The sequence below is a fragment of the Megascapheus bottae genome, chromosome 13 (assembly GCF_031878675.1).
Source record: "Megascapheus bottae isolate mThoBot1 chromosome 13, mThoBot2.hap1, whole genome shotgun sequence".
NCBI lineage: Eukaryota > Metazoa > Chordata > Mammalia > Rodentia > Geomyidae > Megascapheus > Megascapheus bottae.
This window is the reverse complement of record NC_143521.1, coordinates 43,372,067-43,385,869: the sequence shown is the minus strand read 5'-3', so window position 1 is coordinate 43,385,869 and position 13,803 is coordinate 43,372,067. Positions and strand designations below refer to the sequence as shown.

Below are 13,803 nucleotides of genomic sequence, written 5' to 3'. Positions count from 1 at the left end.
CGGCTTCGTGACTAATGACCTTGCGCAGAGTTAAGGGGGAGAAAATAAAATAAAAATAAAAATAACAGCGAGCGAGCGCGCGAGAGAGAAACCAGAGCTCTCCGGGGGTGAGAAGCGACTGAGTCTCCGGGCATCTCCGAAGATGGCTCGGGCTGTGGAGTGGCGCGCCGGGGACACCGGGACGCGGACCTCGCTGTAACGCCACCGTGCCAGAAGCGACCTGCCCCGGATTTGGGTTTTTTGTTGTTGTTTCCCCCCACCCACCCAATTCCGGGTGTGTTGACTGTCTACCCCGCGTCTGGAGAGGAGTCCGACTTGCAGACTGGCTGGTGGCCGGCCCCGGGGAATCTCCGGCGGGGAAGTGGACTCACGTTTTGGGGCTGAGCGGCGGGAGCCGGGAGCCGCGGCGGGGTCTGGAGTGAGCGGCGGCCGGAACGTGCATTGGACTCCACTGGAGTAGCAGCAAGCCCAGACTGGCGGGGTGGGGAGGCGCGGAGGGGTAGGGGGGTGAGGCTGGCAGCTCCGCGTTCCCGCCGCCGCCCCGCTCCTCCACACCCGCCCCCCGCCCTCGCGGCCCCTTCCCGGCGTGCGGACCCCCGGAGCTCCGGATCTTGGCTGAGGCGGCGGGGATGACGGAGAGAGGGAGGGGGGCGCCGACCCGGCGGCGCGCAGTGTCCCGTGAACTGTGAGTACTGCGCGGCGGCCGGCGAGCGGGCGATTAGCACCCATTGCATGAATTATGAAACAATAACTTTCGGAAGAAGCAAGAGGAAGAGAAAGAGGAAAAAAAAAAACAGAAAAAGCCAGCAGCATCTTCTCTCTGCCTTCTCCCCCTCCCTCCACCTCCCCTCCTCCTGCACTCCCTCCCCTCCTCCTCGGTGGACTCCAAACGCGCGGCTCTAGCCCGCTCCCTCCCCTCCCTCTCGTGACCACCTTTCCGGGAGAGGAGATCGTACTGAGAGGGGAGGGCCGGCAGGCGGCCAGCCGCCCTCCCTCGCTCCCTCCCGCCCTCCCTCCCCCCTCCCCGAGGAGGGGGGGCGCCGAGCAGGGGCGGGGGGCCGTGGTTAGAAGGAGCAGTAGCAGCAGCAGCAGGAGAAGATGCTGAGGATGCGGACGGCGGGGTGGGCGCGCGGCGGGTGCTGGGGCTGCTGCCTCCTGCTGCCGCTCTGGCTCAGCCTGGCCGCCGCCAAACAGCTCCTGCGGTACCGGTTGGCCGAAGAGGGCCCCGCCGACGTCCGGATCGGCAACGTGGCTTCCGACTTAGGCATCGTGACGGGCTCGGGCGAGGTGACTTTCAGCCTGGAGTCGGGTTCGGAATACCTGAAGATCGACAACCTGACCGGGGAGCTGAGCACCAGCGAGCGGCGCATCGACCGCGAGAAGCTGCCCCAGTGTCAGATGATCTTCGACGAGAACGAGTGCTTCTTGGACTTCGAGGTGTCGGTGATCGGGCCGTCGCAGAGCTGGGTGGACTTGTTCGAGGGTCGGGTCATCGTACTGGACATCAACGACAACACGCCCACCTTCCCGTCCCCGGTACTCACGCTCACCGTAGAGGAGAACCGGGCCGTGGGGACGCTCTACCTGCTGCCCACCGCCACCGATCGTGACTTTGGCCGCAACGGCATCGAGCGTTATGAGCTGCTCCAGGAGCCCGGGGGCGGCGGCAGCGGCGGCGGCGGCGGCAGCGAGGGCCGGCGCGCGGGGCCGGCGGACAGCGCCCCCTACCCTGGGGGCGGCGGCGGGAACGGCGCGGGCGGCGGCGGCGGCGGCCCTGGAGGCTCCAAGCGGCGGCCCCCCGAGGCTTCCGAGGGCGGCGACGGGGCCGCCCCGGGTGGGCGCAGCGGCGTGTTCGAACTGCAGGTGGCGGACACGCCGGACGGCGAGAAACAGCCGCAGCTGATCGTGAAGGGGGCTCTGGACCGGGAGCAGCGGGATTCCTACGAGCTGACCCTGCGGGTGCGGGACGGGGGGGACCCACCCCGATCGTCTCAGGCCATCCTGCGCGTGCTCATCACCGACGTGAACGACAACAGCCCCCGCTTCGAGAAGAGCGTGTACGAGGCCGACCTCGCGGAGAACAGCGCCCCGGGGACCCCCATCCTGCAGCTACGCGCCGCGGACTCGGACGTCGGGGTCAACGGGCAGATCGAGTACGTGTTCGGGGCGGCCACCGAGTCAGTGCGCCGACTGCTGCGCCTCGACGAGACCTCGGGCTGGCTCAGTGTCCTGCACCGCATCGACCGCGAGGAGGTCAACCAGCTGCGCTTCACCGTCATGGCCCGCGACCGGGGCCAGCCCCCCAAAACCGACAAGGCCACCGTGGTCCTCAACATCAAGGACGAGAACGACAACGTGCCGTCCATTGAGATCCGCAAGATCGGGCGCATCCCGCTAAAGGACGGGGTGGCCAACGTGGCGGAGGACGTCCTGGTGGACACCCCGATCGCCCTGGTGCAGGTGTCCGACCGAGACCAGGGCGAGAACGGGGTGGTCACCTGCACCGTGGTGGGCGACGTGCCCTTCCAGCTGAAGCCCGCCAGCGACACGGAGGGCGACCAGAACAAGAAGAAGTACTTCCTGCACACGTCCGCCCCGCTGGACTACGAGACCACCCGGGAGTTCAACGTGGTCATCGTGGCAGTGGATTCCGGCAGCCCCAGCCTCTCCAGCAACAATTCCCTGGTGGTCAGGGTCGGGGACATCAACGACAACCCGCCTGTGTTCGGCCAGTCGGTGGTGGAGGTTTATTTCCCGGAGAACAACGTCCCGGGGGAGAGGGTGGCCACCGTGCTGGCGACCGACGCGGACAGCGGCAGGAACGCCGAGGTGGCCTATTCTCTGGACGCGTCCGCCGCGGGGGCTTTCGCCATCGACCCCGATTCCGGGGACATCCTGGTGAACGCCGTGCTGGACCGCGAGCTGCACGACCGCTACGAGTTCCAGGTGCACGCTCGGGACAAAGGCCTGCCCCCGCTGCAGGGCAGCGCCACGGTGGTCGTGCAGGTGGCCGACCGCAACGACAACGACCCCAAGTTCATGCAGGACGTTTTCACCTTCTACGTGAAGGAGAACTTACAGCCCAACAGTCCCGTGGGCATGGTCACCGTGATGGATGCCGACAAGGGCCGCAATGCCCAGATGAGCCTGTCAATTGAGGAGAACGGGCACATCTTCTCCATCGAGAACGACACCGGCACCATCTACTCCACCGTGGCCTTCGACCGCGAACAGCAGACCACCTACACCTTCCGTGTCAAGGCCGTGGACGGAGGGGACCCCCCCAGATCCGCCACCGCCACCGTCTCCCTGTTTGTCATGGATGAGAATGACAACGCCCCCGCCGTTACCCGTCCCGGGAACGTCTCCTACACCGTGCTGCCACCTTCCAGCCACGTCCGGACCGTCGTGGCCACCGTCTTGGCCACGGACAGCGACGATGGCGTCAACGCCGACCTGAACTACAGCATCGTGGGGGGGAACCCCTTCAAGCTGTTTGAGATCGATGCCACCAGTGGCGTGGTGTCCTTAGTGGGCAAACTCACCCAGAAGCATTATGGCTTGCACAGGCTGGTGGTGCAGGTGAACGACAGCGGACAGCCCTCCCAGTCTACCACCGCTCTGGTCCACGTGTTTGTCAACGAGAGCGTGTCCAACACGACTGTCATCGACTCCCAGATTGCCAGAAGCCTGCACACCCCGCTCACCCAGGACATCGCTGGTGACCCCAGCTATGAAATCAGCAAACAGAGACTCAGTATTGTCATCGGGGTGGTGGCTGGCATCATGACTGTCATCCTCATCATTTTAATTGTCGTCATGGCCAGGTACTGCAGGTCCAAAAATAAAAATGGCTATGAGGCTGGCAAAAAGGATCACGAAGACTTTTTCACACCCCAGCAGCACGACAAGTCGAAAAAGCCGAAAAAGGACAAGAAAAACAAGAAATCAAAGCAGCCTCTCTACAGCAGCATTGTCACTGTAGAGGCTTCCAAACCAAACGGACAGAGGTATGACAGTGTCAATGAGAAGCTGGCAGACAGCCCCAGCATGGGGCGATACCGATCTGTTAATGGTGGGCCTGGAAGTCCCGACCTGGCCAGGCATTACAAATCTAGTTCCCCCTTGCCTACTGTCCAGCTTCATCCCCAGTCACCAACTGCAGGGAAAAAACACCAGGCTGTACAAGATCTACCACCAGCCAACACATTTGTGGGAGCAGGAGACAACATCTCAATTGGATCAGATCATTGCTCTGAGTACAGCTGTCAGACCAATAACAAGTACAGCAAACAGGTAAGCTGCATCTCCCAATAAGTTTTGTGCTTCCCAGAGAGGGCTCAAAACCTGAGGCAGGTCCTCAGCTGTGCTCTGTGAAGTTTGGGTTGCTGTTTGGTTTGGCTCGATGTTCATGATAATGGCTCAAAGTTCTAATGCAGGTGTCAAGTGTTAATTCAGGCACCCTTAGTGTAGCCCAGGCCTGCAGTGAGAGGGGACCAACTGTATTTTGCAAGTTAGACATGAGATGGACTAAGTTTCTATAGTAGTACTCAGTGTAGGCAGTGTTCTGTACTCTTTGCACTCGAGTGTCCTAATTTATCCTCTGTTTTCTGCTTACAGAATAAATATGCACACAGTGTTTAGTTAGTTCTAAGTGGATAATTACATCCAGAGAGAAAATTTCTAGAGTTACTACTGGTGTCTATGCAAATTGGATGAACATAGAAGTTTAAGCGATGCTATACATAATGCAGGATTTCACAAATAAACAGATGCTGATTTATGCAAATGCAGTGCCAAGTCTGAGATATTGAAATACTAATTTGACAAAAAATGGCAGCTTAAAAATATTTACTGATGTGAGTGTCATGTATGACTTCACTCAATACTTTAAGAAAATAGTCAGCCATACTAATTAGCCTTCTTTGACAGTATTCATTCAACATTTTTATTTTTCTGGTTTAGTGCTTAAAGGTTATAAGCAAAGTAAGTTGTATAGGCCACATGTTGTTTAAGGCAAGAAATAAAATTGTTCATGAATCGTTCCTTGTTTCATGACTGTTTTGATATGCTTGTGATGTATTGGAAATGTATAGGTCCTATGCATCATCTCATACAGGTATTTCATAAGTTAGTATGGAAACTGTGAAAGGTTTTGTGTATGTGTATGTCTGTGTGTGTGTGTGTGTGTGTGTGTGTGTGTGTGTGTGTGTCTGCATCTATACTTCAGCTCACTTAGACACATGCAGGATTTACATTTGCTAGTTTATTTATGTGCTATATAGTACTCAAAAGTTCATTAGTTATGCCCACCAAAGTTTGAACACACAGGGAATCAAACTTTGAGGAAACTGCACCACTGTTACTGGAGCAAACGTGACTAATAAAGCAAATCCTATCCCTGGGGCCAGAGCTCCTCTCAAGGAACACATTTATAACTTGTCAAATAACATCACCTGATTGTTTTCCTATGAAATGTGCTTTGTATGTGGAATGTATGCTTTGAGAAGGACTGAAGCAGAGGAATAGAGATATTTTCTAGTCTCATTCAAGATGCCATACAAAAGATTCTCTAGTTTCCATCATTAGTCAAACTAATTCCCTAAGGTAATAAATAGTCTCTGAGTAATATTTTGCTGCAGCTATTTATGAAAGGAAAAACAGATGGAATAGGGTCTCATATCTAGTAACAAAGCAATCCAAGGAAACACATGCTTGAACTAGCTGCTTGAAAATAGGTCTTTTGATGTGTGCAAAGTTGAATTATTTATTTATTTTAAGCCCAAATTTGACACCATGGAGAGTTTAATGTCTGTTGCATTACTATTCCTTTACCTGGAGATGGAAGTAAGTTTTTTTTTATGTTTTGTAAGCAAGGAAGATTCCAGATAAAATGTAGTAAAATAAGTAGTCTTATTAAAGACTACTCATAAACATCCACAAATAGATGTCTTAGAAATCTCCCTAGAGAATGGTAATATGTAACATAAATGGTGTTACACTCTTTCCAGGTTATTTACTTCTCCATATCATACTAACACTAATATAATTTTGTGACTAAAGGGAATTTTTATTCTGCATAGTGAAATCTTTCATGCTTAAGGTAAATTGGCACATTTATAGATACTTTATGTAAACACCTCCCATGTTTTTTGATGCTGTGTTCTATGCTCTGTTCTTGAAAATTTCAACATCAGGACTATTGACTTCCTATCTAAAATAAAAGTGATAGATGCTTATAAATAAACCAGTGCATGATGTTAGCCTCTTAACTGATCAGAGCCCATACAGCAACAAGGAAACAAAAAAAGCCACAAGCAAATGGAATAAAATGAAGCACATGGTTTTCTAAAAGTGACTTTGGAAAAGTTGTAGGGCATTAGCTATCCAAACCATGTATAAAGTTTTAACCACAAGTAAAGAGCTGACCTCCAATGAAATGAAGGCAGAGGAAACACATTCCCCTTAATATAATTAGGAATAGTAATTGATATGCTTCATCTCCTCTTTATTGCTGTCAGGGGACAAAGGATCTATTTACAAAGTTAGATTCTGTTTAGACATCTGACATAAACAGAATCCTTTCTGTTCTGATTTTTGCCAGCACCATAAGCAGGTGTTTTTCTACTTTTATTCCTTAAGGATATCATCTTTAATTGTTATATAACTGGCAAGATACATTTTTCTCTGATTTGCTCTTTTCATTAAAGGTAGAGCACAGGATTTCATTAGCAGTTCTCTCTTTTGATAAATGAAAGGAAAGCCTTGAAGGTTGTGTTCTTTCAATTCTTCTGTAGGGATGAGTTAAAAATCTCAGCTTTTATTTGATTTGAAGCTTTCATTTTATTTATAGGTTTCTTGAATTGCTTCATTATAGTTCCTCATTTGTAATAAAATGAAGTGCTATTTCTTACAGTGGTTTTTATCTTCATGAGGATCAGTCTTTGTGAAGCCTCCACTCTCAGATTTAAGTGGTTCCATGGTGAAAGAAAAGAAGCCATTTTTTATTTTTTTAGAAATTAAAGTTTGTAAGTAATAGTTGGACTCAATTTCCCCTCCCCACTCCCTTTATTTTTTTATTTTTATTTTCTACCTATCTAGTTTGGGTATGTTTTTCCAGGCCCTAGGGGCAGGCACTAGTTGTGTACAGCAGAGTTGTGCTGGAATTATTCCTGAAATTCTCACCTTAGAAACACTGATGACATAGCTTAGGTTTTCATTGATCAGACTTTGCAGAAGTTATTGCTTTCAACTTCCTAACATGTTCAGTTGAGCAAAATTTAGGTCACTGCATGATTGAGATAAACTATTCCTTTTTTACTTAGCTCCTCTTTTCCCTGGCAAACCTGGTCATAGTGGTTATGTCAGTTTTGTCTCCTAAAATCATGCCTTTGATTTGGAAATTAAAGGAAAAGACATTCAAATATACTAAATTTTACTGTATACTAAAGGTTTTTCAGTTTTCTTAAAAAATAACATAGCTCCAAAAAGGTAATAGACAATATAAAAATCTAGTTATAAGTTTACCTCTTATTCTCAAATTCTGTTGTAATTATAATTGGCATTTAGATAATGCAGATCCAGTTAAAATTATTTTATTGTATTTAGTAAATGGAAAGTAGGTAATTTATTTTTTGGCAAGAATTTAGCTTGAATAAACATTCACTTTGAAATCCATTTGTAGCTGATCCTGAAATACTCAAGAAAAAAATCCATATTAACTCCAGTGACATTTTGCCTTTCATAAGGAACTGCTGAATTGGTCTGAATGATAGTCCCTTTAATTGACAAAACTGCATTCAATATATTTATTCTATACTTAGTGAAAAATTTGGCAAAACTCACTTTAAGTGCTTGGATTTTAGAAGCAAGAGGATGACTTGCCATCATTATTAGATTTGCAAGAATTACTGAAGCTAAATTTGCTATATGTATGCATCCATGTGCTTTAGTAGTCACACATTTGCATCGCAATGCCAGCCATGGCTTCCTGTTTGAATTTTCATACCTTAATGTGTGCAATGTAGTTTTCCTGTATGTTACCAAACACTGTCATGAGGAATCTGTATATTCATGAGGAATCTGTATATTCATGAGGAATTGGTATATTAAAGTTATTAAACGGAAAGACGTTTGGCCATCCATCTTCAGATGAGACATACCTCCTAACACAACCAACCTGGATCTTTGTCAGAATAAAACAGGAAAGGCCATCTACTAATGATTCTATCTGTGATGGGTATGCAAATTTAAAGTGAATCTCACACAGATCCACACACAGGACTATATAAACCTTATCCCATTCATTAGCCACTCCAATGTAAGACCACAAAGCCAGTTGAAAGCTGTAAGGTGTGCAACACAAGAAATACAGCAAGGTAATACCTTCTGTTTAGCTCCTCTTGTCTCTGAGTAATTACATCCTGTGTATGTATACATAGCCAACACACACACATGAACATAGTTGCTGCACACATACAGCAACTATGGTGACAATTCTTTCTTGTTGTTGGATGGGTGGACTCCATCTGTATGTTAAAATGTCCCCAAAGTATACACAACAGATATTACCACCAACAGTTTAATGTTTATACATAAACTAACTGGAGTCCTCAATGTTTAAAATTAAAAGGGATCAGTTTTCTTTTATGAGAGATTGCAGCCCAGCATTAAAAAAATTCACTTGACTTGGATCATAACGTGATTAGGAATATAACGGACACCAGGGTTGAAGTTGTAGGATACATAGTGCCTTTGGTTTTTGTTTGCTTGTTTGATGGATTTGCTTTTGTTTTGTTTTGTGTTTTTCTACCTTGTTGTTTCACCTGCAGGGAAAAATCACTGGTCTCTAAGGATTCTGTGATACGTATTTCAATAGTGACAGTAATCTTTATCAGTTTACTCATGTGTTTATACCTATGGATTTGTCTATGAAGATAGACCTCTCTGCAGTAGAATATAATTCTTTAGAATCCAGTTCTTATGTGGAAAACCACATTGGACTTTATAACTCAACATGCACAGAGTGTAGAAAGAATTAAGAATCCCTTCCCCCACCCTCTTGTGAAAGGTAGTAGCTGATGGTGTATGTTAAACTAACTTAACATGGTTGAATAAGATGTGTTCAACAAGCTCAGTGGCATAATTTTTAGTCTGATCAGAACATTTTGTATATTCTCAATTAAATGTATTTTAATTAAATGTATTTAATACGAATATTGTATACATTATACATGAAACTTTCTGTTACACTCAAATTGAGGTCATCTTTTGCCTTTTTTCTCCATGTTATAATCCCTTTTGGTTTCTAGGCTTCTTTGCATTTCATATACTCGGTCGTATATTTCATCGTTATAGTGTACCTAATATGCAGTAAAAATGTCCCATTTTTTGTTTTCTAGCCAAGTTTTAGAGGCAGTGACTTGGTGTTATGTTTAAGTTGGATTACTTTCTTGATAGGCAGTTAACCAATCTAATATATTAAATTCCAAATCCATGTGGGTTTAGAAAATACCCACAGATTATTGAATTTATGAATTTCAAAAATAACACCAAGCTATTTTTTTTTAATACTAAGGGTAGTATGACAGACCTCTTGAGTGGCCACAGCCATTAGACTTTTTTGGCATCATTTTTGGAATGCTGGGGAAAGACTGTTCTTTACTTAGAAAATGTAGTAGTTGTTTGTTTAAGGTATGCATAGCCAGTTTTTAGACTATGACACGTTACCTGATTCACTTATGCACTATGATTCTACATAAAGAATGGATGGTTCTTCTATATCCAGAAAGAGCTTTTCGTCTTTTGTTGTTTTCGAAGCCCTTACACGCTTCTAAGGCAGGCATTGTGGGAAGGTACATGACGCAGTGTCTAATTTAGCTAGTACTGTGGGAGAAATCACATTGCAAGAAGCTGAAACCACTAAAACTAATCTTAATTATCACTTCTGGTGAATTAATGTTGTAAAGGCAGAAGAAAGGTTTATTTTCAGGAATTTAGTGATGTTTGTATCTAACATTAACGGTGTGTACCAACAAGGAAACCATTAAAGCTTCCAAGTAAAACTGTTCTGACAAGTTTAACTTCTTCAACCCTAAGCATATTTTTATGTGAAAGTACACAATTTGCAAATAAATGTTTGTTCACAAACTTCTCATCTTGCAGGTTGATTAAGCATAGGGTTCTTGGGGAACTTTTTATTGATCACTTCCACTTTTTTTACCTGTATAAATCTTTATTTTCCTTTTTTCAGATACGTCTACATCCACACATTACCGTGTTTGGCTGAATTCCACTCTTTTATGATGCTCATTTTGCACCATACTCTGATGACCTAACTACCAGGAAACCTGCTGGAGTCTGCCCTGGGCTGTGGGGTGTCAGCCAATCACTGTTTGCTACACTTGTTGTGCATTTTGTTTTCTTTCTCATGTAAGGGAAAACAGTGCGAAAATAAACCTACAGCAGAAGCAGTATTAACATAAAAATGTGCTACGTGTGGATGTCTAAATTGCTCAGAATTCTGTCCTCAAAGGGATGGTTTTCACTTTTTAGACACCATCGTGAAATCATTAGAGAAAGATCGACAAGCATATTTTAACAAAATTTTTTAAAGACTCTGACTTTCTATGAACAAAGGAAAAATTAAATCTTATATTTTTTGCCTATAATCCATTTAATACAGACTTCAAATAAAAATATGAATCAATCAATATATCCTGTGTCATGTAATCGAAGCTTTGCCCAGGCCAGTCAGCTAGTTCTGCTAAAGAAAATGATTGTTGTGTTTTCCCCATTATGTATGTGCACACATCTAAATGTTACCCTCCATGTCTGTGTTTGTGTTTACACATGTATATGCCAAGTCTTGGGGCAGTGTTTCTAAAAGTATTTTCTGCAATACCATTTTAAGAGTTTAATTTGGTATTTATCACAGACACTGCAATGGATTGATTTTTTTCTCTTAATCTTTTCCAAGATACTCAGTTATTGGTGCTCTTTATAAATTCCTTTAAAAGATTAGCAAATTTTCAGGTAGATTTGAAGAAATCACCAGTGGCACACTGAGAAAGTAGTAGTTTGCTTCCAGTTTTGTGGACTGCATTTATAGGAAGGCTATTCTGTTTGATGTCAGATAATATAAATGAAAGCAGTTTTAAAACTTCAGTATGTTCTTGAGACAGTGAGAGACTGAGTTTCAGTTGTATTAGTAATCTTCTAGGTACCCCTCTCCATCTTCGCTTTTGTGTGTTTTTGTGTCTGTTACATCATGTGTGTTATGTCCCTAAATTAATACACTGTATGTAAAGTCTTATTTTTATTAGCTATTTAGTATACCACCACTGCTATCAAAATTGTTTATAACTTTCAAAATCTTAAGAATAAATTCTCAGTATTTTTTCCTTCTTCGAAGTAGCCCTTTTAGAAGAATAAGTAAAGGTTACAAGAACATTGAAGTGTGAAGTGATAGGAAATGCATTGTAAGTCATGCAAATCCCTAACCTATACTTGAGCATTTATGTTCTATTACCTGTTTATTTAATTTTGTGAAAGGGAAATTTTCTGAAGTATCCTTGAGACTACAGTGGAATTCCTGAGAAAACCATAATTGCTCTCAGCCTTTCATTTTTCTTTGAGCACAAGGACTGAAAAGCTGGTAAAGAAGAGCTACCATTTTCTGCTTCCTGGAAATGATTTTTCCCTCTCTTAAGTGAGAAACTTCTTTTGATATACTTAAAGTATATATAAATGACATGAAGCAGTGTTTGTGGCTCATGCCTGCTGAGGAAACTGAGATTTGAGGATCCAGGTTCAAAGCCTGGGAGACTCTTACCTCCAGTGTTAGGACCACTCTACAACCGAAGTGCTGCTGTGGCTGAAAGTTGTAGAGCCATATGCTTGAGCAAAAGAGCTTAGGGAAGATTCTCAGGCTCTGAGTTCAAGCCCAAGACTGACCAAAAAAAACCTCATCAACTAACCCCCCCAAACAAAAACAAAACTAAACAACAACAACAAACGCATTCGAATGAACAGAGTCTGACCACATGGATTCACTGAATTAAACCATGTGTTCAATTAATGAGTAATAAGTAAGAGAGCATAGAGTAAATAGTTATGGCTACCCTAATAAATAACAGATCTTCAAGTCAGGACTTTACAAACTCAGGTTGCAACACACTTTTGAAGCATGAATCAATTTATCAGGTCTCTGATAAATTTTATCAGAAAGATATGAAATACAATTGGCTAGAGTAAATACTGTTTTGTGCAATATTTGCTTCTCATTTAGGTTTGTGCTAACTATATTCTTAGTTTTGATTCCTAAGTAAAGGATATGTTATATCATGGAAATAGCTGGAAATATTTGAAAATTTGACTCCAGAATGCGGTGATGGTTATGATTATTATTTATGAAAATTAGAAGAAAATAATAAAACAGATATACCATAAAGTCTCTAAAGGTTGCTGTTTACTGTTAGATCAGGGGGTGTTAGTGGGGTATATGAAGAATTCACCAAGTGAGAAGAAGCATGGAAGCAAAAGCATGTTCACTTCCAAGAGCAGAAAGGAAAAGGGGAAGACACAACAGGCAGTGTCATTCTAATCTGGCCAGGATTGGTGTTTAGAAGCATTTAAGATGGGATTTGGTTTTGTAATTTTAGTTTAGCTATTTTAAGGTGAAGTGGTCAGTTTCTGAAAGTTTTACAGAGGTGTGGGGGAGGGGTGCGCACATGTGCTCACTTGGAAAATTCTTTCCCAGGAATACAGTGTTAAAAAAAGGACACAGGGGGCTGGGAGTTTGGCCTAGTGGTAGAATGCTTGCTTCACATGCACGAAGACCCGGGTTCGATTCCTCAGTGCCACACACTTAGAAAAAGCCAGAAATGGTGCTGTGGCTCAGTGGTAGAGTGCTAGCCTTGAGGAAAAAGCCCAAGGATGGTGCTCAAGCCGTGAGTTCAAGTCCCCGGACTGGCAAAGAAAAAAAAAAGCCACTTTTGGGCCGGGAGTTTGGCCTAGTGGTAGAGTGTTTGCCTACCATGCAGGAAGACTCGAGTGGTGCTGTGGCTCAAGTAGTAGAGTTCTAGCCTTGGGGAAAAACGCAAGGACAGTGCTTAGGCAATGAGCCCAAGCCCAGGACTGGCAAAAAAAAAAAAAAAAAAAAGGACACAGGTAGAGTTCTGTTTGACTTCAAACCATTTCTGAAAAACAAAGTAAAGCAGCCTTCCTCAATGACAAAACGGAATCCTTTACAAAAGGACCTTAGGCTACTATGAGTTGGGGAGTTTGAGTTGAGGGGCATTTTATGTGGTAGAAAGCTGAATCAGCGATCAGCAGAATCCTTATTACAGAATGATTTAACATTGCAAAGGCTTTTATCTATTTTTTGAGAAATCTGTTGCCATTCCCCTGTGACTTTCTTTTTTCCTTATTGGATTTTTTAAATCTATGAACACAGCCAGTTAGTCCTGTGAGCTGTCACTAACTCCCACATTCCTCCCATTGCCCACCTCTCAATTGTTACTAATCAACCAGCAACCTCAGGTCTTTGTTTATTCTCCTTTGTAATTAGTAGGACTTACCATTAAGGAGGTGTCCATGAACAGAGCATGCTTGGTTTTTGAACTTTTCTTGGTATAATATCACTTTGTCCTTGAGGCTGAACTTCCTGCCTGAGGCTCACAAATTCAGGACTCACAGCCTTTTTTCTGCCTCCCATTTTTAGGCAAAGCTTCTTTTCAGACTTCCCTAGGCCAAACTGCCCTAAAACATAGAATTCAAAAGTTCTCCAAAGTCTCTAAGGGA

General features: G+C 44.6%; 1 protein-coding gene across 2 annotated transcripts in view; it reads left to right on the top strand.

The window, feature by feature from the left end:
* The first annotated feature begins 236 nt into the window (after window positions 1-236).
* Window positions 237-13,803, top strand: part of Pcdh7 (protocadherin 7) — a 423,691-nt gene continuing 410,124 nt past the window's right edge. For both annotated transcript variants that reach the window (XM_090343732.1, XM_090343731.1), the window contains exon 1: window positions 237-4,296. In XM_090343732.1, the coding sequence (XP_090199858.1) occupies window positions 1,099-4,296 (3,198 nt within the window). In that variant the 5' untranslated portion in view covers window positions 237-1,098. The remainder of the gene's footprint in view (window positions 4,297-13,803) is intronic.